The sequence below is a fragment of the Melanerpes formicivorus genome, unplaced genomic scaffold (assembly GCF_026170545.1).
Source record: "Melanerpes formicivorus ecotype bairdi unplaced genomic scaffold, bMelFor1.0.p_v2 SCAF_17, whole genome shotgun sequence".
Lineage (NCBI taxonomy): Eukaryota > Metazoa > Chordata > Aves > Piciformes > Picidae > Melanerpes > Melanerpes formicivorus.
The window spans coordinates 15,501,088-15,527,848 of record NW_027142369.1 but is presented as its reverse complement, the minus strand read 5'-3'; the positions used below and the strand labels follow the sequence as shown (position 1 = coordinate 15,527,848).

Below are 26,761 nucleotides of genomic sequence, written 5' to 3'. Positions count from 1 at the left end.
TCAGCTGCTCCTTATCATTCTTGTTCTCTAGACCCTTCAGCAGCTTCTTTGCCAGTTCTCTTTCCCAGTCCTTTCCCAGGAAGCCCCCAGCATCCTTTCACCCCTTCACTTTCATTTGGGTAAGACCTTGGGCAAAGAAATGTTGGCTGAGGGCAGGGTTGTTCAAACAGGTTCTGAGGTACAACCAGGTGAGAAACACCTGGGATTTCTCCCCTGCTGCCCATCACCACCTTCCAGGCACGTTATTTTTAGTGGGATTTGTTGTTGTTTCTGTTGGGTTTGGTTTGTTTGCATGCTTTGTTTTTTAAAACAGAAAATATTAATCTGCAATAAGTGCCCTGGGAAGTGGAGGTGCTGTGCATGGTGGGAACCACCACAATCCCCTTTCCTACCTCCAGCTCCTGGCATGCATGAGACTCAGGGTACTGCTTTAACGGATGTCAGAGCTCTGCTCTGGACCAGTATTTCCCAGGGCTTTATATCTGGACCATAAAAATTTAAAGGAGGGGTTGGCAGAGAAAAAGAGTCACATAAAAGGGGGTAGTAGCCACAGCTGCTTTTGCTTTACTGTGCTCCTACAGCTCATAAACACCCTGGCTTTGCAAAGTGGAGGCTGAGACAAAGGCGCTCTGCTGGCTCCTGCCATAGGTCTGTGGTGAGAACCTAGCTGTGTGCAGGACCCCAAAAACCTCCTGGGGATGTGAGTATGCATCAGAGCAGGGGTTTGCATCAGGCACATGGGTGCTGTGGTGCATAATATCCCCTCTGCTAGGCACAGCACCCGATGTTGAGGTGGCACCCCAAAAAGGGGTAGAGGGGCCAGCAAGAGGCTGGAGCATTTTTGGGGTCCACAAAGCCTTTGTTCCTCCATCCCACCCTGTGCCACCTCTCAGATGTAGCCTCAAGGAGGGGTGAGCTGGCTCATTCCCTCCAAGTTTGCTTTAATGAAACCAGAGCCTAAGCTCCTCACATTTTTCCAGTCCAGGGGTGACAGGGAAAGGAGTTATTAGGAAAGATCCCAGGGAGGTTCTCAGGGGCCTGAAAACTGAGCAAATTTCTGGTAGCCTTTCGGTCTTAAAGGGATCAATCAGAAAGATGGGGACAGACTTCTGAGCAGGATCTGTTGTGACAGGACAAGGGGTGATGGTTTGAAACTGCAAGAGGGAGATTCAGGCTGGAGAAAAGGAACAGATTTTTGATACTGAGGGTGGTGGGACACTGGCCCAAGTTGCCCAGAGAGGTGATAGAAGCCTCATCCCTGGAACCATTCCAGGTGAGGTTGTTCAGGGCTCTGAGCAACCTGCTCCAGTTGTAGATGTCCCTGCTCACTACAGGGGCTGGACTAGATGGTTTTTGAAGGTCCCTTCCCACCCAAACTTCTCTGTGATTCCATGATCCATGGGATGTGAGGGCACCCATAGCACCCAATGGAGGATGGCCTGGGCACCATGCTCATCCTGGGGCTTCTCCCTCACCTCAGCTGATGCTGGAGGAATCCAGGATGGAAACCACAGATTCATAGAAGGGTTTGGGTTGGAAGTAACCTTGAAGATCATCTAGCTCCTGCCATGGGCAGGGACACCTTCCACTAGGCTAGGTTGTCCAAGCTGGCCTTGAACACTTTCAAACACCTTCCCTGGGGCAACCTGTTCCAGTGTCTCACTACCCTCAGTGGAAAGAATTTCTTTCTAATAGCCTGTCTAAAATCTATCCTCCTCAAGCTTCAATTTAGTCCTCCCCAAGGAAGCTGATCCCTGGAACATCCTCAAGCCTTGGTGTGCCCCCAACCCATCTGGCACATCCCAGGGGAAAGGGGTGATGATGTCATTTCAGAGCCCTATTTTCCAGCACATTTAAACTGGGTGGTGGTCTGAGACAGGATGCTCTGCCTTTTCATGCCTGGCTTCCCATGGGATGTGTGGTCCTCAGGGCAGAATAGCCACGGGTGGAAAGCTGGGGCTGATCATTTCGGCACGGGGCCGTGCCTGCTGTGCCTGACTCACCCTTTAACCACGTTCCTTTTCTTTGTGTGATGAACTGGGAGCTGGCGGGGGTGGGGGGAACTGGGCGGCTGACGGAGACGGCACAGCTGCTGCTTCCCGGGGAAATGGTGTGTCTGGGAAATGTTTCCACGGAAAAAAATCACCCTTCAAACCAAACCAAAACAAAACACAGCGTTCCTCTGCTGCCCAGAAAGGAGGGAAGGCTGCTGGGAGAAGCTGATCTGATCTCAGCACCGTCTCCCTTCCTGCTGGGTGATGGTCTGGTGGCATCACACCAAGGAATGTCTCAGTCTCATCCCAGCCACAATCCTCACATCTGATGGGGTGGTGAGCCCCTCTCTTGCACCCCAAAGCAGTGTTGGAGCAGGGGAACCTCAAAGCTCTGGGGGGTTGGAGAGCTCAGCTGTTATGAACTGCCTGCCAAGTATATGTGGGCATTGGCAGGGAGGTGGCAGCAGCAGGCACGCAAAGGGGGGGGGGTGAATGCCGACTTCCCTGGGCTGTGTGTGTACTGCTGGACAACAAGCTCACCGTGAGCCAGCAGCGTGCTCTTGGGGCCAAGAAGGCCAGTTGTCTCCTGGGGTGAATTAAGAAGAACGTGGCCAGTAGGTCAAGGCAGGTTCTCCTGCCCCTCTACTCTGCCCTAGTGAGGCCATATCTGGAGTTCTGGGTCCCCAGTTTAAGAGAGACACAGAGCTACTGGATACATTCCAGCAGAGACTGCAAAGATTCCATTAGAGGTTGCAAAGATGCTGAGGAGTGGAGTGGAGCATCTCTGTGAGGATGAAGGGTGAGAGACCTGGGGCTGTTTAGCCTGGAGAAGAGCAGCCTGAGAGGGTATCTGATCAATATCTAGAGCTTGGGGATCAAATGGATAGGGCTAGATTATTTTAAGTGTTGCCCAGTGACAGGACATGGGGCAATGGGCTCAAACTACAACCCAGGAGGTTCAATCTGAACAGGAGGAGAAACTGAGGGTGCTGGAGCCCTGGAGCAGGCAGCCCAGAGAGGTTTTGGAGGCTCCTTCTTTGGAGAGGTTCCAAACCCACATGGACATTGTGATCCTGGAGGGCCAGACAGGATGTTCCCCCTTTAGCCTCCCCCATGGGTGCTGGTGCACTTGATGGTGATAAATCTATGGTGAGATATCCTGGGAAGCAACCTAGGTTGCAAATAGCCTGTGTTTGTTTCTGAGCTGGTGTCCACCACTGTTTGCAGCCTCATAAATGGCTTTTTTATCCCCAGGGTGTGATGGAGCAGAGGAGGGTGTCCTTGGGGTGAAGGTGGGGGTGGGGTGGAGCAAGAGATGAGGGAAGGAGAGAGAAAAAAAGAGGTGGCCAAAGCAAAGGGATGTGGAGACTCAGGCAACATGACCGCAGCAGACAGGGTCCTGCCTGCCATTAATTGAATACAAAAGGATTAATGAGCTATTCATGGGAGCCCATTAGATAATCATTAGCCAAGTTATGGATCCTGGAGGAGACCTGCTCAGTCCATTGCTCAGAAATCAATTCCCATTTGGCTGGGCATTTAAAGGATGCCGCTGCTGCTTAAAAAATGGTGGAATGACCCAAATCCTGCCCTGCACCACCAGCCCCTCTGGAACCCTTGGTGCCAGGTGCCTGGTGCAGTCCAACCCCAACACACCAGCACCTTGCTGGGATGCTTTTAGACTGTGATGGCCACTGTGTCATTGACACTGGTGTCAGAACTGCTGCCTCCAAAGTGGCTTTTTGTCCTTTCCCATGACACAGATCCCTGGCAAGGGCTGTTTGAACCAGCCCCATAACTTCTCAAGGTGTAAGGGTGGGATTGGCTGGATGTATCAGGATCCCCAAGCAAAAAAGGAGAGATGGTCAGGATGAGCTTGTCCAGAAATACATGGGTCTTGATGGGATGCACTCACAAATGCTGAAGGAGCTGGCAGAAGTTGTTGCTGGGCCACTCTCCATCATCTTTGAAAAGTGCTTGAGAACAGAAGAGGTATTGGAGGACTGGAGGAAAGCCAGTGTCTCTCCAAACTTCCAAAAGGGCAAGAAGGAGGACCTGGGTAACTATAGACTGGTCAGGCAGTGGGGTAGGACTCAATATTCTTCAAGGGTCCATTCCAACCCCCATCATTCTGTGATTCTGGGATCACTCTGGCAGGGCGTGAGTAGGCTTTACTTTAGCCTGGCCTCATGCCCACCATGGGCTCCCAGCCCCTCTCCCCTTTGGCATCTATGTGTCTCACACCAAGCAGGGCATTGACCTTGGCTGGGGCTGCTGGGAAGCCCAGCAGCACAAAAAGCTCTTCAGAGTGGTGGTAAATCATTGACAGATGAGTGACAGATCCATTGGGCCATGGCCACGCTCCTCACTGCCTCGGGTGCTTTGTCCCTGCGGCTGGCAGTGGGGGGACAGGTGGCCTGGGCTGGCTTTTCCCTGCTGCAATCCTGCCTGATTATGAAGCATGAGGCCAGAGTCCTCATTCCATGGGCAAAGAGGTGCCTGCCTGCCCCCCTGGAGATCTGGGTGGCATCAGCCACCTTTCAAAGCATGCTTGAAACTGGTTCTGACTCCTGAAAGTTGCAGATTTTGCAGCCATTTGCCTGACCTGCTTGCTTTAAACCATGTTGTACAGAGAAAAGTATCTCCTCAGTGTGGTGGGACATCTCTGGAGCATGGGGATGGGGATGGAGGTGGTGCCAAGCCCATGGTGCCCCATGCAATGGGGCCTTTTGTGGCCTTCTGCGCTGGAGTTGGGGTTGGTTTAAACCCTAAGGTGAAAGTCAGCTCAGGGCATGAGGGTCTGGCCGGAGTTGATCCTTCAGAAGCATGTTGGACAATATCCACTTTGAGGAACTCTACTAGAGAGAGTCCAGTGGAGTCTGCAAGGATGCTGAGTGGACTGGAGCATCTCTGTGAGGAGGAAAGGCTGAAACCTGCAGCTGTTTAGCCTGGAGAAGAGCAGCCTGAGAGGGGATCTGATCAATGTTCAGCAAGAGCTGAAGGGTCAGAGGCAAGAGGAAGGGGTCAGACTATTTTCAGTGATGCCCAGTGACAGGACAATGGGCAATGGGCACAAACTGGAGCTCAGCACGTTCCATTAAACAGAAGCAGAAACTTCTTTGCTGTGAGGGTGCTAGAGCCCTGGAGCAGACTGCACAGAGAGGTTGTGGAGTCTCCTTCTCTGAAGAGATTCCAAACCCACCTGGACCTTGAGATCTTGGGCAACTTGCTGTGGGTACCTCTGCTTTAGCAGGGAGGTTGGACTGGATGATCTCCAGAGCTCCTGTCCAACTCCTACCACTCTGTGATTCCTCCCAGCCTATCACGCTGGTGTGCATTCTCTGACGTCTCCTAACATTGGGGCTGCTTGTGACTTCACTGGGGGGGCCTCACTGGGGTTTCTTTCCTGTTTGGGAGGTCAGGAGGAGCCCTGAGGCATCTGCTCTTCCATCAGATAGGACTGAAGTCAGCCAAGCAGGCACACAGAGGGGCTATAAATATCCCCCCACTCCTCTGATCTTTCCTTCCCGCCGGCTGCTGCCATTCCTGCTTTAGGACAAATTTCCAGGGGCTTTTCAGCAGCTCAGACAGGCTGGGAGAAAAATCTAGGGGTAGCCCCTAGGCTCAGAACCCCCCAAATCCCCTTTAGAGCCCCAGAAAGTGGATGAGGGAGTGGGCAAGTGAGGAGAGTCTCTGGATTTTTGGGGTGGGGGGGAGGAGCTGCAGAAATGTTGAGTGCAGACTGTGCATTGCACTGGGGGGCCTGTGGCAAAGCTCCCACAGCAAGTCTATGCTTGTCTGACCTCACATTTATCCATCATTTGGTACTCAAAACCAGCTCAGGGTCCCAGTTTGGAAGTGGGGAGGCAATCCCTTCTTCCCATCCAGCCATCCCAAGGAATCTCACAGGCTGGAATTGCATCCGGCTGCTGCAACTCAATGTTCCAGAGGCTCCTGGGCTAGAGGCAGCTGTAAATCCGGTGGGATGGATTACAGAATTCACTGGATCAGCACTGCCAGAGTAGCTGCAAGCATTGGGTTGTTTGTTTGGTGGGGTTTTTTTGGGGGGGAAGGGTAGGAGGAGGGAGAGTATCTATGCCTCCCCATCGGGATGCACGCTTAAATTGTTCTTGATGTTGCCAATAGTTATGGATTCAGGGTGGATTTCCCCTCTTTTTCCAGCCCTCTTTGGCTTGGATCTTTTGAAACTCCTTTTGATCTCCATCCTTACTGCCTTCCCAGGCAAAGAGGGAAAGGATAGGTGGATAAGCACAGAGGGAGATTTGGGATTCCAGTTAAAGAAGCTAACCCAGTCCATCCCCAGCATGTTTTGGCTGGCAGCACCTCCTCTGTGAGCATCCCTCAGGTCTGGGGGTGGTTCTGTGTTGCTGGCATTCCTTCCCTGGAGCTGACAGCATCATGCCACCCCTGGCCACCCCAGCATGTTCAATAGGTCATGGAATCAGACAATGGCAAAAAACATAAAAAGTCCCTCCCCAGCTTCCTTGGAGGTCTCCTACTTCCAGCCATCACTTGGGTACTGAGCTGGGCTGCCACCAGCCCACCCCCTGGGAAGCTCCCTGCTGTCCTTAGAGATGCTTAGTACCATTCAGAGCTGACTCCTGCATGCTGAGTAATCTTGTCTAGCCCATTTACTGGGATGGACTGGGATGGAGGGAGTCAGCTACGGGGTTGTTTCACTCAGGAAAAGAGGAAAGTGGGGCAGCATCAGAAGAAAATCCCTGGGGATAGGTCCTGACGTGTACCCAGGATTTAATCATAAACCAAATTAAAGCAGAGGCTTGATGATGTCTCTGCAAAGGGGATACTTCTGGCCAAAAATCAGATAGTATTCTCCTGAAGGCCCCCAAAAATGCCAGAGGAAGCACCCACTCCCTGGCATACTGCTTGGATCCCTCCATCCCAGCAGCCTCTACATGTCCACCTCAGCCTGGATAGGGAGGGAAGAAGATCTTACCTAGAAATCATCCCCAACCCCAGCATGGTCCACTCCCAGTAGTGAGATTTATTTTCCTATCTGGTTCAGGGAAGAATTTCCACGTCAGCTGCAGCCCTGATGTTGTGCCAGGCATCGCTGAGCAACAGTGACGTGCCTGTCCCCAGATGCACCCCATGAGGGTGCTGAGCACCACAGGTGGACGCTGAGGTCCCTGTGCAGGGTAAATTTTCATGGAATCATAAAATCATTAAGGTTGGAAAAGATCATCAGGTCCAACCACCTGAAAGGAGGTTGTAGTGAGGTGAGGGTCAGTCTCTTCTCTCTAGTACCAGACAATGGGACAAGAGGTAATGACCTGAAATTGTGCCAGGGGAGGTTTAGGTTGGAAATTAGGAACAATGTCTTTGCTGACACAGCGGTCAGGCATTGGAACAGGCTGCCCAGGGAGGTGGTGGAGTCATCATCCCTGGAGAGAAAGGCATGGACATGGCACTTCAGGACATGATTTAATGGCCACGGTGCTGTTGACAGTTGGACTCAATGATCTTGGAGGTCTTTTCCAACCAAAATAATTCTATGATCAACCCAATGCCACCATGCTGGACTTGGAAGAAGAGGCCAACCCCCATCTGGCTCCAACCTCTTTTCAGGATGCTGAGGAGAGAGAAGGTTCCTGTCAGGACACCGTAAAAACCACCAAGGGAGATGCCAAGCACTGGTGGCATCACCCTGTGGGTTGGCACAGCTCCATGGGATTTGGATACAATCCTTGTAAGATCATCTGCCCTTGGGAAAGGGATGAGATTTGGGTGGATTTGGTTGTTACTATGTAGGAGATAAGAGAGCCGAAGCGTTTGTGGGACCATCCTCACCAGTAACAATGCCTGTATTGAAAAGCTGGGCTGGAGGATACTCAGCTGGTGATAAAGCAGGATCACAGTGAGCAGCTGCCATTTCACATCTTCTCAATATAAACACATTTAATGCAAGAAAAAGATATCTGTAGATTTGATGTGAATGTTTTCAGTCAGAACCACCATCCTGAGATATGCTCAGCAACACAATTAGCTCACTTAAACATTGTCTGAGAGAAAAAAACAACTTCCATTTATGACATTTTCCCATCTGTGTTTCCTGGGTTTTTGGACTGGAATCATAGGATGGTTTGAGTTGGAAGGGACCTTAAAGATCATCTAGTTCAAACTGCCCTGACATGGGCATTGACAGCTTCCACTAGACCAGGTTGCTCAAGGCCTTGTTCAACCCTGCCTTGAACACCTCCAGGGAGAGGTCATCCACAACCTCCCTGGGCAACCTGCTCCAGTGTCTTACCACCCTCACTGTAAAGAATTTCATTCTAACCCCATTTTAAATCTACCCTCCTCAAGCTTCAATCCATTGCCTGTCATCCTGTCACTACAATTCCTTGTAAAAAGTCCTTCCCTGGCTTTCCTGTAGTCCCCTTCATGTACTGGAAGGATGCTCTAAGGTGTCCCTGGAGCTTTCTCTTCTCTGAGCTGAACAGCCCCAACTCTCTCAGCCTATCTCCATAGTGGATGTGCTCCAGCCCTCTGATCATCTTAGTGGCATCCTCTGGACCCTCTCCAACAGTTTGATGTCCTGGTGCTGGGGGCACCAGAACTGGATGCAGTACTCCAAGTAATAAGTACTCCAAGTACTTACAAGAGCAGAATAGAGGGTGAGAATCACTTCATTCCTTCCAGAAATGTTCAAGAGAAATGTCACAAGAGTCTTTGTTTTTCTCTTTTCACCAAGAGGAGAGGCAAACACCAGACACTGGCTAAGGCTCATATTTCCAAGCTCTCCCTGTGCCAGACTCTAGAGTGGTTCATGCCTGGTGACTTTTCACAGAGATTCTCATCCAGCCAGGAGGACACATGGAATTTTTCCTCTTCTGGAGACATGGAGTTGCTCTGAGACTCTTCCCAAGTGTTAGCAGCTGTGCCATCCCAGTCCATGATTATGTATCTCCTTGCCTGTATCCCAGATCTCTTCCTAGTGTTTTATTTAGCCTCTGCAGCAAGGCAGGTGCTGCCTTACTGGAGTTCTGCATTACACTGGGGAGGGTAGCAGGGCGGGTGGTATGGGAGTGATGGAGCCATGCAGGACCCCTTCATCCTCTTCATCCTCCTCAGCATCACAAAAAGTGATGCCCTGTTTTCATCCTCCCCAACCCCTAAAATATTTTAGGAGTTGGACTAACCGAGCTGGAGGGCAGCTCTGCCACAAGCCTGCGCCCACCTTGGCTATCACAGAATCAATCACAGACTGGTGGGGGTTGGAAGGGACCTCTGGAGATCATCTAGTCCAACCCTTCTGCCAGAGGAGAGTCACCCAGATGAGGTTGCACAGGATCACATCCATGCAGGTTTTGAGTGACTCCAGAGAAGGAGACTTCACAACCTCTCTGGGGAGCCTTGTCCAGTGCTCCACCAACCTGAAAGTAAAGAAGCATGGGGGGTGTTTCCAGAGTGAATCTGGGGGTAAAACAAGCTATTTCTGGATGTGGTAGTGGTACCCATGATCCCACCTGTGCCCTCAGTGTGGTGGCATTTGGCATGGGCAGCTTTGCAAAGGCCCAGTGCATGGAGGAAATTCTCTACATTGAGGGTGGTGAGACACTGGAACAGGTTGCCCAGGGAGGTTGTGGATACTCCCTCCTGGAGGCGCTCAAGGCCAGGCTGGATGGGCCCTTGAGCAACCTGGTCTAGATGAGAGTGCCCCTGCCCAGGGGGTATTGGAGCTAGATGATCTTGAAGGTCCCTTACAATTCAAAGCATTCTATGAGTCTATGACATGTTTTGATGGTCACGGTGGTGTTAGGTTGCCAGTCGGACTTGATGATCTTAAAGCTCTTTTCCAACCAAAACAATGATTCTGTGACACAAGCAGGAGTGAGCTGCTAGGTGGAAATGCTCCCTGTGTTTCACATGGCATGGATAAAAGCATGACAGAAGCCAAATGGCTTTCCAGCCATGGCTCTGCTGAAAGCCAGGTTGTTTTTTTTCCATGAGGAGAGCACAGTGTTGGATTCCCACCATCAGTAGCACACACTTGCATCATGTAATTACCCAGCATGTTCTGTTGAGCTGCAACCAGACTTCAGGAATGAGCAGAGCTGCTCTTTATTTAGTTCTGGGAACAAACGGCTGCTCTCCACCGTACTCTCTTTGTGGAGACTGCGGGGGCAGAGCTGGCCTCGCAGGTCATCCCCAAAACCGCCTGTAGATGCTCAAAAGTGGGGAATAAATAACTGCACCAAAAACAACCTCAGCAGATGGCACTTCTGAAGAAGAAGCAGCTCCAGGATGATTTGCTGCTAATTTATGGGGCTGTTGCTGCTGCTGTTGCTATTCCCACTCCTGGGTCACCCACGGGGAGAGACGTGCGTGTGTACTCGCTGCATGATGTGAGTGCAGGCCTCACACCAATGAGGCCAACTCACCCCTGATCCAGCTGCCAAGACATCAGTGGGGCTTTTGATGGGACCACAATTCCCAAGTGCTGCCTTGAGATTCCAGGGCTGGGGACACTGGGCTGCTCTCCAGGGGTGCGCGTGTGTGTCCTGTCCCTGGGAGAAGCCAAGGTGGATGGTCAGCTCCTCTCCCTGGAGGTATTTGAGTGGGGAGGTTCAGATCCTTTCACGGGAAATGCTCTGGCCTGCCAGGGATGTTACCCATGTGCCCTTTCCAGGGGATGTTTGGGTTCCTCCCAGGCTAAATTTTTGTTTCCCCAGGAGGACACCCCCAGGACCAAGACGGGATCAGGGTCTGTACTGGGATTAGGACTAGGACCCATACTGGAATAAGGACTGGGACTGCTAAAAGGACTAGTGCTGCCGTTGTGATCTTGGCTGGGACTGGGATTGCAACCGGGAATAGGACTGGGACCAGAACTGGGACTGGGATTGGGATTCAGAGTAGGACTGGGACCGCGACCGAGACTGGGACCACCACTCGTCCTAGGACCGGGATAGGGGGGTATTCTATTTCCCGCACGCCTCCGGGCCAAATCCCCGGGTTCCCCCCCGGGAGTCTGTGCTGAACACTCTGCGGAGGCCCCCTGCCGCCGTCCCCCACCCCGAGCTGTCCCGGGGCCCAGGCTGAGGCGGGAGGCGGTGCCGGTGCCGCTCGGGGCGGTGCGGTACGGCCCGGGAAGGGGCGGGGGCGGTGAGCTGGGCTGGGCTGAACTGAGCTGTGCTGGGCACGGCTCCGCTAAGCTCGGCTCGGCTCAGCACATCTCGGCGCGGTTTAGCGCGGCTGGGCTCGGCAGGCAGCACGGTCCCCGGAGCCGCAGGTAGGTGCGTTCCGGGTGTTTGGTTTAGCTCGGCTCGGCTCGGCTCGCGGGGGGGTGGGCCCGGCTTGGCTGCTTGTTGCGCTTTTGAGAGGTTGGAACCCAGGAGCCGGGGGGGTGGGGGGGAGATGAGTTTGTGCCGGAGAAGTGGGAGCTGCAGGAATGCGAGTCATTTCCTCCGCCCGCCCGCCCGCCGGGGGACGGGGACGGAGACGGAGACGGGGACGGGGACGGGGCCAGGCTGCTCGGACCGCCGGACCCCCCGCCCTTACTGGCCACGGCCACGCCACGGCCACGGCCCCTTCTGCCCCTCGCCCGCGGGCTGGGTGAGACGCACGGTCACACTCGCCTACGGATCTCCTCACCCGTGGGACTTCTCATCCCTGGGTCATACTCGCCCGTGAGACCCCTCCACTCCAGCTCACAATTGCCCACAGATCCCCTTGTTCGTGGGTGACACTCGTCTGCAAGTATCCTTGTCCATAGGTCTCTTTGGTTGTGGGTCACTGCTCACCCACGGATCTCACCCATGGGACCCCTTGCCCCTGAGTCACCCTCACCTGTGGATCCCCTTGACCCTTGGTCCCTTCATCTCTGGGACCTCTTGTTCAAGGGCAACATTCTCCTGTGGGTCTTCTTGTCCCTGGACCGTACTTGCTCGTGAATCTCCTTACCCCTGAGTCACATTTGCTTGTACATCTCCTTGTCTCAGGGTCACACTTGCCCAGAAGTCCCCTCACCCCGGGCCATGCTTGCCTATGAATCCCCTTGCCCATGGGACTCATTCACCCAACGTGGCTCACACTCACCCAAGGGTTCCCTTGCCCCATGGGACCACTCACCTCGGGGTCACACTCCCCCATGGGACTCCTCACTCTTGGGTCACACTTGCCCACAGATCCCCTCTCCCCTGGGTCACACTTCCCTGTGGATTCCCTTGCTCCTAGGTCACATTTGCCCATGTGTTGCCTCACCCGTGTGATCCCTTCCTCATGGGTCACATTCACCCATGGGTCCCCTTCCCTGTGGGACACTCACCTCTGGGTCACACTCATCCATGCATCTCCTTGCCTCCTTTGTCACGGGCCATACTCACGAATTCCCTTCACCCCTGGGTCACACTCACCGTTGTATCCCTTAACACACAAGTCATGCTTGCTCAGAGATCTCCTCATCTGCCCGTGGGTGTCTTTGCCCATGGGACTCTCTGCCTGTGGGCCACCACTCACCCATGGGTCCCATTCCCTGTGGGACCCCTTGCTTGTGGGTCACACTTGCCCACAAGTGCCCTTGTCCATGGGACCCCTTGCTCGCAGGCCACACTTACCCATGGATCCCCTTGCCCTTGGGACCTCTTGTTTGTGGGTCACACTCACCCGCTGCTCCCCTTGCCAGTGGGACCCCTTGCCCCTGTGTCACACTTTGGATCCCTTTGCCCCTTGGTCACACTTGCCCATGGGTTGTACCCATGGATCTCCTTGCCTCTAAGTCAGTCTCCCATGCATCCCTTCGCCCATGGACACCATGCCCCTGGGTCACACTCATCAGTAAGTCCCTTTACCCATGGGTCACACTCGCCCCTGGGACCTTTTTGTCTGTGAGACCTTTTTTCCATAGGTGGCATTCACCCATGGAGCACCTTGCCCATGAGTTGCACTTGCCTATGGGATCCCTCACCCATGAGTGTCACCATCTGTTTGTCCCCCAGCCTGTGATGCTCTTGGCTGTGGTTTGCGCTTGCCCATGGGATCCCTCATCTCTAGATCCCATTCGTCTGTTGATCCTCTCACCCATGGGTCCTCTCATCCATAGACCCTCCTGTTTCTGGGTTACAGTCACCTGTGGGACCCCATTGTCCATGGGCACCCATGGACACTCATAGTGGTGCCATGGCTTGAGGTGCTGGCTGGTACCTGGTAGCACCACTTACGGTCTTCTCCATGTTTCCCACTGGGAATGCAAATCCCCACAAGGTTCTGGAAGTGGGAAGGATAAACTCATGAAGCTCTTCAGCTGAGCTTTAACTTCCACCATGCCTACGGGGGCTGAGCTGTCCCAGGATGGAGCTGAGCTTTTCCAGGCCCACACTTGGTGTTCCCGTGTCCTTTGACTGGCATGCGGGAGTGAGGCAGTGTCCATCCCACCAGCCTCCCACCACCTTTCCTGTCATTTTATGGTCCCTCCTCAGCTTTTTTTAGCTCACACTGATGCATTTTTGTCGATGAGGTTGTTGTTCCCTTCTGAAAAGCCGGAGTTTTTCTGGAGACGCTTCTGATGGAGCTGAGCACGGGCAGCTTTGCTGCGCAGCCTGGTCTGTGTCGGTGTTTTTCCATGGAGCTCACCGATTCCTGGGATAGGAACTGGCATTAATTTGAGCTCTTTTTTGCTTGAAAGCAACATTGTTTGGTCTCAAGCTCCCAGTCCCTCAGGCATACTGGGGTTTGGTTGTAGGTACTGGGGGCGGGGGGGGCGCAGTGTTTTACTATCGTTTGGTAAGGGGTTTGCCTTTTTCAAACTGGGTTTTAGTCAGGCTCTTTAAACCCAGAGCCTGTTAGCAATTATTCCATTACATGAAAGGCAGGACGCTGGGAAAAAAAAAAAAGAGAGAGAGATTAATTCAGACCAGATGTAAAAATAAATGTGAATTTCAAATTCAGATGATGTCAGCTCCCTCCTGCTAAAAAAAAAACCCCACCAAACACAAAAAAACACAACAGAAGCAGCCCTTGGGCTCCAGATGGAGGGCACGGCGATGGCGGTGGGTAAAATATCCGCCTGCTCCTTCCTGGAGTTTTCTCCCTTTTATTTTTAGGGGTTTTATCTTCTCCAAAAAGCAGGGTTTGGTCGTTTTTTTCATGCCAAATAAAAGCTTCTCCCCATTGCTGCTGGGCAAGGGAGGTTGTGGTGTGGTTGAGGAGCTCTCCCAGCTGAAGAACCAGAGAGCAGCGCTGCCGGGGAAAGACAAATCCCCTGGATTTAATTTCATTTTAATCTCCAGGATTAAAAAAACAACAACAAAAAAAAAAAAGAGTAACTTGGTTTGACTTTGGTTTGTCAGAGCTGGAGGCAAGGGTGCTGCGGGAGCAGAGAGGACTTGGGATATTCCAGACACGGTTGTGTGCCGTTTGGCATAAAATGGAGCTGTGTTTTTGGGCTGTTGGCTGTTTGCATCCCTTTTTTTTTTTTGTCCTCTCCATGTTCTCTGGAGTGAGGATGGGTTTGGATGCTGTCCCACACAGAGGACTGTGGCCCAGAAGTGGGGCACTAGGAATGGAGCTCCCTAAAAAGTGCTTGCCCCCTGGGAAGGAAGGATTTGCCCAGGGCTGGAGCATCTTGGAGGGGTTTGTTCAAGAGGGAGGAGGTCTATGGTTTGGAATCTGGGGCTGTGCTTGCTGCGTCGTGGGGATGCATGATTGTTACACTGGCCCTTTATGGATGCTTTGTGGTTCAGGAATCCCACAGCCAGGCCAAATCCCAAGGGATTTACAGAGGCTAGTGTGGGCTGCAGCCTGCCCACAGAGTGGGGAGCAAAGGCTTTGTGTCTGTGTGCATCCTTAAGACTGGTGCCTGAGCTTGGACTTGTTGCTGATGATGCTGGGGTATGGTTCCTGAAACCCTCGGGAATGCAGAGGAGGGGACAGAATCCAGAGCTGGACTGGGAGGCTGGAGTGTCCTGATCCCTACCCCACCCCAGCCTTGATGCAATTGGAATGCTCTTAGCAGATAGTGCTCCAATCCCAAAGACTTGGGGCGAAGTTTTCCGGCAGGAAATAAGATGGAAGGGGCTGGCTGAGCAGCAGCAGAGGGAAAAGGAAGCGCAGGCGCCGTCCCTCCCTCCCTCACTGGAGCCTGTGTCAGCAAAATCCATTTCTGTGTGAGCCTCGGTGGAGCCTGGGACGCTTTATTTATGTTTTAGTGTGCAGAAGGAAAGAGGAATGAAGAGGCCTGGGATGGCTCTGCTCCGAGGCTTCCAGGCTGGATTCAGCTGGCAGGAGGATGGATGGGAGGAGAGGTTTCTTGAGCTCCTGAGATGTGACCCATGTTCCCCCATGCCCTGATGGGATGTCCTGTGGCACTTGTCCCCAGCACTGGCTGCAACACTTTTGGATCCCATTTTTGGGATGATGCTCTTGGCTTGTCCGTCCCTGGGCGTCTGCAGCATGTGCTCCACCCATTGCTGTCGTCCCACTGCCACAGCCAAAGCCGAAGAAGGAAGGAGGAGGAAGGAGAGGAGGAGTGTTGCAGGGGTGGAAGACGAGCGAGCTCCTGGGGGGACCTTCCTTGTAGAGCTTTTTTGGACACCTCCAGCGCTCAGGGGGTGCTGGTGGGGCTGGCCCCCGGCTGCCCAGGCTGAGTTTCCAGCATCTAAATAGCTTTTGTGGTGGATGAAGTAATGTAATATTTATAACGGAGTTCTTTTTCCCAGTGACGGTCCCTTTCATCTGCCTCTCTTCATTAGGAGGAAACTGTTGAGTTCATGAAGAATTGGAGACGATTTTAATTACAGGGTAACCGCAAGCAGGAATTAATCTGGGGTTTGGGTTGGTAGAAGGTGCATTAAGTGAGGACCTGAAAACTTGTAGGAACAGCTCATGCATACCTGCAGCCTGTGATGTGGGGTAAACCCAGCTCTTAAACTCTTCAAAAACAAGAAATTCCTGCCCTGTGAATTCATCTTCCCACCTCATGCTGGAGCCTCTCGCTGCAGGACAGCCGGTGCCTACGTGTGGGTCCTGTGCTGAACCCCTTTTCTCCCGCCTGTTGTGGCTTAGAGAGCTGGAACAAAAGCCTGGAGATGGGTTAGATGTCTGACATGGCAGAACTGTTACAAAAAATGGTGGTTTGGCAATGAAGGTATGAGCTTGGGAGTTGCAAACAGGTCAAAGGAGGGGATTCTGCCCCTCTGCTCTGCTCTGCTGAGATTCCACCTGCAGCTCTGGGGCCACCTCTGGAGTCCTCAGCGTGCAAGAGACATGGACCTGTTGAAGCAGGGCTAGAGGAGGCCACAACAATGATGGAAGGGCTGGAAGCCCTCTGCTGTGAGGGCATGTTGGGAGAGTCAGAGTTGTTCAGCCTGGAGAAGAGAAGGCTCGAGGGTGACTATCTGGTGGCCTTTCAATGCTTAAAGAGGCTGAGGAGAAAGACAGAGGTTTGAGGAGGACCTGCTGTGATAGGACAAGGGGTGATGGCTTTGAACTAGAGGAGGGAGATTCAAACTAGAGAGAAGAAAGAAATTTATGATGTTGAAGGTGGTGAGACCCTGTCCCAGGTTGCCCAGAGAGGTGATGGATGCCCCATCCTTGGAACCAGGATGCTCTAGTTGCAGACATCCTTGCTGACTGCAAGGGGGTTGGAATAGATGATCTTTAAAGGTTCCTTCCAAACCATTCTATGACTCTATGGATAAATGGGCTAGATCTGACTGGGGGCTGGAGATCATGGCTAGGTTGAGTGGTCAGCATTGTGATGGTCTGGTGGCTACCATGGGCATACAAACCTGGTTTAGATATGGAGCCTCAACCACTTTCAAAGGTAATTAATTACATGAAGGGCTGAAGAAACACTGCCCATTGCAAACCAGCCTTGCTTCACATTCATCTTTGGAAGGAAACCACACCTCAGCCAGCAAGTTTAATTGATGTTAAACCTGGAATTGCATCCAAATTCCCTGTGAGAGTCTGGCAGGTCTCTCCAGCACCTCCATCTGAACCAGACCCAGGCTTTGCCTGCCCTGGGCTGCATCTGCAAGCCCCAGTGCTGGATAAATCCCTGCAGAGTCAGCAGCGCCGGCTCCAGCTGCATTTCCAAGTGGGCAGCTTCAGCTGCCTGATGTTTTCTTTGCTGGGCTTTATCCCGTAGCGTTGGTATGAGGCAGGGAGATGGTATTCCCACAGCCTGGGCTGGAAACCAGGAGGACTGAGGACTTTTCTCCACATAGTGCTGGAATCATAGAATGGTTTAGTTTGGATGGGATCTTAAAGATCATCTAGTTCCAACCCCCTTGCCATGGGCAGGGACACCTTCCACTAGACCAGGTTGCTCAAGGTCTCATCCAGCCTGGCTTTGAACACCTCCAGGCAGGGGGCATCCACAACCTCCCTGGGCAGCCTGTTCCAGTGGCTCACCACCTTCACTTTAAAGAATTTCTTCCTAACATCCAGTCTAAGTTTCCTCTCTTCCAGCTTCAATCCATTGCCCCTCATCCTGTCACTACAAGCCCTTCTCAACAGTCCTTCCCCACCCTCCTTGTAGCCCTTTTCAGGTACTGGATGGCTGCTATAAGGTTTCCCTGGAGCCTTCTCTTCTCCAGGTTGAACAGCTCTGACTCTCAAAGCCTGTGCCCACAGGGGAATTGCTCCTGCCCTCTGATCATCTTGGTGGCCTCCTCTGGACCCACTCCAACAGTTTGATGTCCCTCTTATGCTGGGGGCACCAGAACTGGATGCAGTACTCCAGATGGGGTCTGACAAGAGCAAAATAGTTAACAAGGCATTTTGCAGCATATCCCTGTGGAGTTTGGAGGCTTTTATTCCTAGAGCAGGGAAAACACAGCTGGAATACATGGATCTCCCAGTGCTACTGAGGCTGATCCATGCTGGAGTTCTCATTTCCAGCTCTCCAGATGGAAAACCCCTCACCAAACTGCCTGAGGAGGACATTCCCACTTGAGTTGTGAGGTGACCTGTGTCACCTCTTACCCTAGCACAGCATTCCAGGGTGGGTTTTCCCAGCAATCCAGGCTCTCTCCGACTTGGATCTGGGCACGTCCATGCCTCATGGTGGTGAGGGCACCGACACAGGGTCCCGGCGAATCAAAGCTGACATTGTAGGAATGAGCAGCAGATGCTTGGAAAGAATTTGCCTGCATCTGGCTGGGGCTGCTGGAGGCAACTCACCCTGGAAAAGGCTTTTTTGTGCCTGCTTGCTAAATCTGCTGTGGCTTCAGCTGCAAGGGCCCCGGAGGGAACTCCTGGAGCTGAGGAAGGTCCCACAAATCCATTGTCCACCCTCTGTGCTGCCCTGTGGCCACCCCTTTGGTGCCCTATTGAGTTGTCTGATGAGGTGTTTGCATTCAGCAGCCAAAACTGGAGCATTTTTTCTATAGACACCAAAATATATGGTATTTTTTGTCTTCAGTGTTGTGGTTGCTCTCAGAGGTAGGGTCCTGCAGAGCTGGAGATGTTTTCTTTGGCTTCACAGCGCTGTCCACCAAACCACATGATGCCAGCTCATGTGTTTTAATCCCTGATGTTCAGGGGCCAATTTAGGCTGCAGGAGGAGGAGAAAATACATTGAGTGATGTGGGGACAAGCAGCCATGGGATGCCAAGAGCCACGGGGAAGCTCTTCTGAGGGACACCTGAGCTTCATGGTGAGGCCCAGTGCCCTGCCTCTGCCTGGGTTTTACAGGTGGTTTGCAGGCAGCAAGGTGTGACATGGGGAGCTTTGCCAGCACCTCGAAGACTTGGGTTCATTTCCAAGTGTTCTTAAGAAGTTGTTTTCCTTGGGGATCGTCCTGCAAGGAGGCTTGGTACAGCAGCTGTGGTGGACGAGGAGCCCATTCCCAACTGGCTGCTCCAGGCTTGTTCCCATGATAGGAGTGCTCTTGAGTGTGTGGAGCTGGTGGTGGAGATTAACCTCCAGGTGATGGGAAAAGAAATCAAGAGTTGTTTGTGTTTGTGGGTGTAGTTCTGGATTTGATGGTGGGCTGTTTGGTGGATGAGGAATTGGTTGGATGATCACATCCAGAGGGTAGAGGTCAATGGCTAGATGTCCAGATGGAGGTGAGTGACAATTAGTGTCCCTCAGGGGTCTGTACTGGAACCAGTGCTGTTTAATATCTTCATGAATGTCCTAGATAGTCATTGAGGCACATCAGAAAGTTTGCAGATGACACCAAGCTGAGTGGTGGTGTCTACACCCCTGAGGAACAGGATCCATCCAGAGGACCTGGAAAGTCTTGAGAGCTGGGCATCATGAGAGCATCATGAGAGCATCATGAGGTTCAACAAGGCCAAGTGCAAGATCCAGCACCTGGGTCAGGGCAAACACCAGTATCAACATGGGCTGGGGATGAAAGGATGGAGAGAGCCCTGAGGAGAAGGACTTGGGGGTGCTGGTGGGTGAAAAACTGGACATGAGCTGGCACTGTGTGCTTGCAGCCCAGACCCAGCCATGTCCTGCACTGATCCTCAGCAGTGTGGTCAGCAGGTGGAGGGAGGGGATTCTGCCCCTCTGCTGCACTCTGCTGAGACTCCACCTGCAGTGCTGGGGCCAGCTCTGGAGTCACAGAATCACAGAATATTATGAGCTGGAAGGGACCTCCAGAGATCATCGAGTCCAACCCCCCTACTAAAGCAGGGTCACCTAGGGTAGGCTGCACAGGAAGGCATCCAGGTGGGTTTTGAAAAGTCTCAGCACAGGAGACACATCGACCTGTTGGAGTGGGGCCAGAGGAGGCCACAACAATGGTTAGAGGGCTGGAAGTCCCCTGCTGTGAGGACAGTGAGTGTTTGTGTTGTTCAGCCTGGAGAAAAGGCTTCAGGGAGACCTTCTGAGGGCCTTTCAGTGACAGGACAAGGGGTGATGGTTTAAACTAAAAGAGGGAGAGTCAGACTGGAGAGAAGGAAGAAATGTTTTGCACTGTGAGTGGTGAGACCCTGTCCCAGGTTGCCCAGAGAGGTAGTAGATGCCCCAGCCGTGAAACCATTGCAGCTGATGTTGTTTGGGGCTGTGAGCAACCTGCTCTAGTTGCAGATGTCCCTGCTGACTGCAGGGGGGTTTGGACTAGATGACTTCAGCCCAAACCATTCTGTGATCCTAAGATTCTATGATTCTGAGCTGGCTGTAGCCTAGAGGGCTGTGGTGGGAAGATGTTCTGGTGCACCTCAATGAGGCTGCAGGAGAACTTTGGGTGGGAGCAGGGTGTGGAGGGTGCTGGAAGGTGCCCCAGGACATGACTGCTTTGCACCCTCCCTGCCACAGCTGACACAAGTCTCTTCATGCCCAGCCCCACATGGGTGCACGAGAGCTGCTGGGCACCCAGCCGGGGTGGGGATGTTGCCAAATGCCTTCAGCCCCATTTTGTTCACCACTGTGATTATTAATGAACCTTGAAACTAACCTGGCTTCTGCTCCATTTGCTCCTGGTTGGGATCAGTCCTGTCTGGGCACGGTTGTGGTGCATAGCTGCAATGTCTGGCTGCAATGCACGAGTGTAGTGGCAATGATGCATGGCCACAATGTCTGGATGCCACACTGGGTACAATCCATGGCCATGATGCATGGGTGCAACACATGGCCATGATATGTGGATGCAATCCATAGATGCAGTGCATGGCCACAGAGCACAGCCATGATGTACAGATCATGGAATGGTTTGGTTTGGAAGGGACATTAAAGATCATCTAGTTCCAATCTCCCTGCCGTGAGCAGGGACACCTTCCACTAGACCAGGTTGCTCAGGGCCTCATCCAACCTGGCCTTGAACACCTCCATGCAGGGGACATTCACAACCTCCCTGGGCAGCCTGTTCCAGTGTCTCACCACCCTCACTGTAAAGAATTTCTTCCTAACATCCAGTCCAAATCTCCCCTCTTCCAGCTTCGACCCATTGCTCCTCATCCTGTCACTACACACCCTTGTAAAAAGTCACAGCACACCATGGTGAGGGTGGTGAGACCCTGGAACTGGTGATGCCCCCTCCCTGGGAGGTGTTCAAGGCCAGGTTGGATGAGGATTTGAGCAACCTGGTTGAGCGTAAGGTGTCCCTGCTCATGGTAGGGGGACTGGAACCAGATCTTGAAGGTCCCTTCCAACCCAAACCATCCTGTGATTCTATGCCGCACGGGTGCCATGCACAGCTGTCATGCATGGCATCAATGCATGGATGCAATGCATAGCCACAATGCATCACTATGATGCATGGATAGAGTGCATGGCCATGCTGCACAACTGCACAGGTCTCCAGTGGTGCCAGCCTGGAGTGGTGAGGTGAGGGAGCATCACCTCTGGGCTCCCCAGCTTCTGCAGAACATCAGTCGCTGCCTAACACATTGTCACCTCTGGGTGCTTTTTTGCCCTGCTATACAGGTCTGCGTCGGGGTTGGAATAGCTGACCTTTGGAGGTCCCTTCCAACCACAGTGCATACTGTGATCCTGTGAAGTGAAACCCTTCTGGGAGCCAAAGGCAGTTTCATGTAGACCAAAGCAAATATTTGGTGAAGACGGAGACACTACTATGGTCCTCAGTGACATAATAAATGTGTGGGTTTGGAAAAGGGGTGACCTAGTTTAGCATTTAAAGAGTGTGTGGTGTGCGTTCTGTCCTTAGGGATGGTCATGGAGTAAAAAGTGCTTAGGGAATGCTGACCTTTGAAAATGAGAATTGCCTGGAGAGAGCGCTAGGAGCTCAACCCTGGCATGGATCTGGACATTGTAGTCTTGGCACTCACTTCAGGACAAGGTGGTTTGATGGTCATGGTGGTGTTGGGTTAATGGTTGGACTTGATCTTAGAGGTTGTGGGAGGTCAAGGGAGGTTTTTGTCTCCATCCACTCCTCCCTGATGAGGCCGTATGTGGAGTATTGTGTCCATTTCTGGACTGTCTGGTTCAAAAAGGACAGGGGGTTGCTGGGCAGGGTACAAAGGGCTAGAAAGGAGATGAGGAGACTGGAACATCTCTCTTCTGAGGAAAGAATGAGAGAATTGGGGCTTTTTAGTCTGGAAAAGAGCAGACTGAGGTTGGGATCTCATAAATGCTGATCAATACTCAAAGGATGGGTGTCAGAAGGATGGTACCAGCCTTTTTTCAGTGGTGCCCAGTGACAGGGCAAGGGGTAATGGGCACAAATTTGAACATAAGGAGACCCATCTAAATATGAGGAAGAACTTCTATATTTTAAGGCTGATGGAGCACTGGACAGGCTGCCCAGAGAGGTGGTGGTGTTTCCATCTCTGGAGACATTCAAACATCACCTGAACATGTTCCTGTGTGATTTTTCTCTAGGTGAACCTGCCTTGACAGGAGGGTTGAACTCAATGATCTCCAGAGGTCCCTTCCAACACCTACCATTCTGTGATTCTGTGTCTTTTCCAACCCAAACAATTCTATGATTTTAGAGGATGGGAGATAGCAAGAGGCGACAATTTCCACCTGCAAATCCCTATTACTCCTTGAATTGTTTTATTTAACCCCCATAAAGAACCAGAAGTGGAGGGGAAATGATGCTGGAAGGCCCTACCATGGGACCCTGCACTGGCCCCTCACCTTTTTGCTGCTGTCAACAAAACCTCCTGCTCCATCGCAGCTTGTTCCCAGCAGATACTTTTTATTTTCTTTAATTATGCCAGCAAAAACCTTTCCTGAGTTTTTTTTCCAACCCCAAACCACAAGGATAAAACTGCAGGGTCAGGATTTTTGGTCACTGCTGCAATCCACAGATGCCCTAACCACGGCGCCAGCATTGCCATGCGGGGTGAGTGGGATCTGGAGACACCAAGCTTCTGGTGATGAGTAGTTCAGGGATGTCGTGGATGCCCCCTCCCTGGAGGTGTTCAAGGCCAGATTGGGTGAGCCCTTGAGCAACCTGGTCTAGTGGAAGGTGCCCCTGCCCATGGCAGGAGGATTGGAACTAGATGATCTTTAAGGTCTCTTCTAACACAAACCATTCTGAATCTATGGACCTTGCATTTGCCCACAGGGATGGCACCCGCGGGGACTGTGGCCACCCCGGCCCACCGGTGAGGTGCCCACTGCCCACCCTGAGCCCCAAGCCTGGACCACAATGAACAAACTGCCCTTCCACAACAACAGAGTCATGCAGGACCGCCGCAGCGTTTGCATCTTCCTCCCCAACGATGACTCCCTCAACATCATCATCAATGTAAGGCAGTGTGGTGGGGTGAGGGAATCAGGGAAACTCCCCTGAGCACCAACATCACACCCTGCTGTATTTGCAAGCTCTGGTCCTTCCTCCTTCCATCCTCCTCCCATCCTCCCTCCATCCTCCTCCCATCCTCCCTCCATCCTCCTCCCATCCTCCCTCCATCCTCCTCCCATCCTCCCTCCTCATATCCACTGTGGATGACAGTTCAGCCTTGTGTACCCCAGCAGATAACCAGGAGGTGATTTGCTCTGATTTGGATGTAGAATTGAATGTGAAATTCCCCCACTTTTCATGGCATTAATTCACCACACACCAATATTCTGCTTTCTACCCCCAAAATCGGTACTGACTTTGCTTTTAGGCACTTCCATGGTCATCCCACAAAAAAATGAGCCCAAAACCCAACCTGTTCCCCTCTAGTTGTGCTCAGGGACCCAGTGCGGGGTTTCATGCCACCTGTTTGGCTTGGATGGTCATAGACACATCCCAGACCACTTGTGGGTGGTTTTTGCAGGTGAAGATATTGTGCCATGAGTTACTGGTGCAGGTGTGTGACCTCCTGAGGCTGAAGGACTGTCACCTCTTTGGGCTCAGCGTCATCCAGAGTAAGTCAAGGGCTTATGTCACAAGTGGGCCAGCCTGATACCATCATGGCTCAGTGGGGCCTGGTGCCACCGAGGTGGGGGTGTGTATTTGCCCAAAGGTGGGTGCAAATTTACCCAGCCCTTTGACGGCCTCCCACTAGGTGATGAGGGAGTTATGGACCCACCACACACCAACAGGCTGGGGGAGGCTTGGAGGGATGCAGGGGACATGCTGGGGAGGTGCTGACGCCGCCTCTGTCCCACACAGACAATGAGCACGTGTACATGGACCTGGCCCAGAAACTCTACAAGTACTGCCCCAAGGAGTGGAAGAAGGAGGCCAGCAAGGTCAGCAGTGAGGTCTTGCATGGAGAGCTGACGGCAGTAAGGCCACCTCTGTCCCCATCGCAGGTCACTTCCAGGACATGGGAACACAGCGAGGGGTCGGGAGGGGGTATGGGGCTGTTGCAGAGTGTGGGACAGGGTGGGGGGTGAGCAAAATGGATGGAACCTCATTGACAGGGAGATGTAGTGATAGGACAGGTGGTGATGGTTTCAAACTGAAAGGGGGGAGATTTAGATTAGATGTAAGGAAGGAATTCTTTGCAGGGAAGGTGGTGAGACCCTGGAACAGGTTGCTCAGGGAGGCTGTGGATGCCCCATCCCTGGAAGTGTTTAAAGCCAGGCAGGATGGAGCTTTGAGCAACCCCTTCTAGTGGAAGGTGTCCTTGCCCCGGGCTGGAGAGTTGGAACTGGATGACCTTGAAGGTCCCTTCCAACCCAAATCATGCTGTGATTTTAAGATCCTATAAAGTCAAGTGTTTGGGTTTTTTCGCCACAAAGCACCTTTCAGTGATTTCAGTGCAATGTGCCATGGAGGTTTTTCTGAAGGCGCCAGTGCTGGTGCTGAGTTGACACTCAAGACAGGGATGGTGGGTGGCAGCCTGGGGAGTGGTGGGAGAAGGAGAGTGGTGGTGGATGGCTGCAGGCCCCTGGGGGTCTCTAACTCAGCCACCTCCTTCCTTAAATCCAAATCCCATGCATGTTTCACCATAATGGGGGGAAAAATGGGACCACTTAGTGAGTGAACTCTTCCTTGTGGCTTTCAACTAGCGGGGGACAAGGGAGTGGCCAAGATGGACCTGGCCCTGGGCAAGCCAAGCCAAGGGACCAAGGTGCGATGCCATGGTCTCCACAGAAGCCCTGAATATCTCCTCCCTTCCAGGGGATTGACCAGTTTGGGCCCCCAATGATCATCCACTTCCGAGTGCAGTACTATGTGGAGAACGGCAGGTTGATCAGGTAAGGGTGCACCCACCCCTCCCCACCATGGTGGCTACCCACCTGGGGTGAGCAGTTTACTGGGGCAGCACCCCAAGGTGCCCCTGGCTGGGAGGGTGCACATACTTGGGATGCTGTGGGATGCTGCAAGCTGCTGTAGGATGCAGCCCCAAAGCTTATTCCTTCTGTTGGAGCTGTTTGTGGTTGGGTGCTAGGAGCAGGTGGGAACACTGCTCCCAGCCAACAATGACAAAACCTTCTTGGGGGAGCTGAGGACATAATATTTAGGTGGTTTGTCACAGCTTAATCCATGGCAGAGCTCCAGGTCTTGTTTCTGGGGAAAAGAGGATTTTAAAGCTTTTGGGTACATGGGAACATGGTGGCATCACAGGGATGCTTTTAAGGGGGATTGTTGTGGCTGTGGGAGGAAATTTCAGCACAGTGAAGTGACTGCAGTTTTGCACCACTTAATTGGAGCTCCAGCTTCAGGGAACTGAGGAGAAGGGAGAAAACCTGTTGGCACCCAGCCCTGCTTGCTGCATAAGAGCTTCCTACCAGGGTGGGAAGGTGCTGGAGATTCATGGTTGGACTCTGTGATCTTAAACATCTCTTCCAAGCAAATTCTATGATTCTATGAGTTGTCTCTCACCCCCTGGTCTTGGTCATAGATGTGGCAATCCTCAGCACAAATCCAGGCTTGGTGGGGAGTTGCCTGGGAGTGGCCCTGAGGACTTGGGAGTGCCACTTGATGACAAACTCAACATGAGCCAGCAATGGTCACTTGCAGCCCAGAAGGCCAACTGTGTCCTGAGCTGCATCAAAACTGTGACCAGCAGGAAGAGAGAGGTGATTCTGCCCCTCTGCTCTGCTCTTGTGAGACCCACCAGGAGTTCTGGTGTCCATTTGTGGTGCCCCAGTACAAGAAAGATATCAGACTGCTGGAGCAGGTCCAGAGGAGGCCATGAAGATGATCAGAGGGCTGGAGCACTTCCCCTGTGGGGACAGGCTGAGAAAGTTAGGGCTGTTCAGCTTGGAGAAGAGAGGGCTCTCAGGAAACCTTATAGCAGCCTTCCAGTACCCGAAGGGGGCAAGCTGGGAAGGGACTTTTTACAAGGGCTTGTAGTGATAGGATGAGAGGGAATGGATTGAAGCTGGAAGAGGGCAGATTTAGACTGGGTGTTAGGAAAAAATTCTTTACAGTGAGGGTGGTGAGATACTGGAACAGGTTGCTGGGGGAGGTTGTGAAGGTCCTCTCCCTGGAGGTGTTCGAGGCCAGGTTGGACAAGGCCTTGAGCAACCTGGTCTAGGGGAAGGTGTCCCTGCCCATGGCAGGGCAGTTGGAACTAGACGACCTTTAAGGTCCTTTTCAGCCCAAACCCATTCTGTAATTCCATGGTTTGTTGGGTGTCCTGTTGATTCCTTCTCCTCTGCTCTCTCCTCTGCTCCCTGTAGTGACCGGACCGCACGTTACTACTACTACTGGCACCTTCGGAAGCAGGTGCTGCACTCGCAGTGTGTGCTGCGCGAGGAGGCTTACTTCCTCCTCACTGCCTTCGCCCTGCAAGCTGACCTGGGGGACTTCAAACGCAACAAGCACTGTGGGAAGTACTTCGAGCCTGAAGCTTATTTCCCTGCTTGGGTAAGCAGAGTGTGATGAGGTCATCTGCTCTAAACTCAAGTGAACCCCCATGAAGCTGTTGATGTTGGGTTGCTTGGAGGCTTCCTGGGTGGCCGCCGTTCCT

The 26,761-nt window shown here is 52.7% G+C and overlaps 1 protein-coding gene across 5 annotated transcripts in view; it reads left to right on the top strand.

Moving 5' to 3' along the window:
- The window catches only part of FRMD6 (FERM domain containing 6), a 48,913-nt gene that overhangs the window by 12,336 nt on the left and 9,816 nt on the right, over positions 1-26,761 (top strand). For 2 of the 5 annotated variants that reach the window (XM_068149096.1, XM_068149097.1), the window contains exons 3-7: positions 22,969-23,151; positions 23,669-23,759; positions 24,007-24,149; positions 24,964-25,040; positions 26,472-26,658. In XM_068149096.1, coding sequence (XP_068005197.1) covers positions 23,053-23,151; positions 23,669-23,759; positions 24,007-24,149; positions 24,964-25,040; positions 26,472-26,658 — 597 coding nt within the window. In that variant the 5' untranslated portion in view covers positions 22,969-23,052. Of the gene's footprint in view, positions 1-11,164; positions 11,272-22,310; positions 22,744-22,968; positions 23,152-23,668; positions 23,760-24,006; positions 24,150-24,963; positions 25,041-26,471; positions 26,659-26,761 lie in introns of those variants that run through there. The other 3 variants (XM_068149098.1, XM_068149094.1, XM_068149095.1) reach the window with 3 other exon arrangements.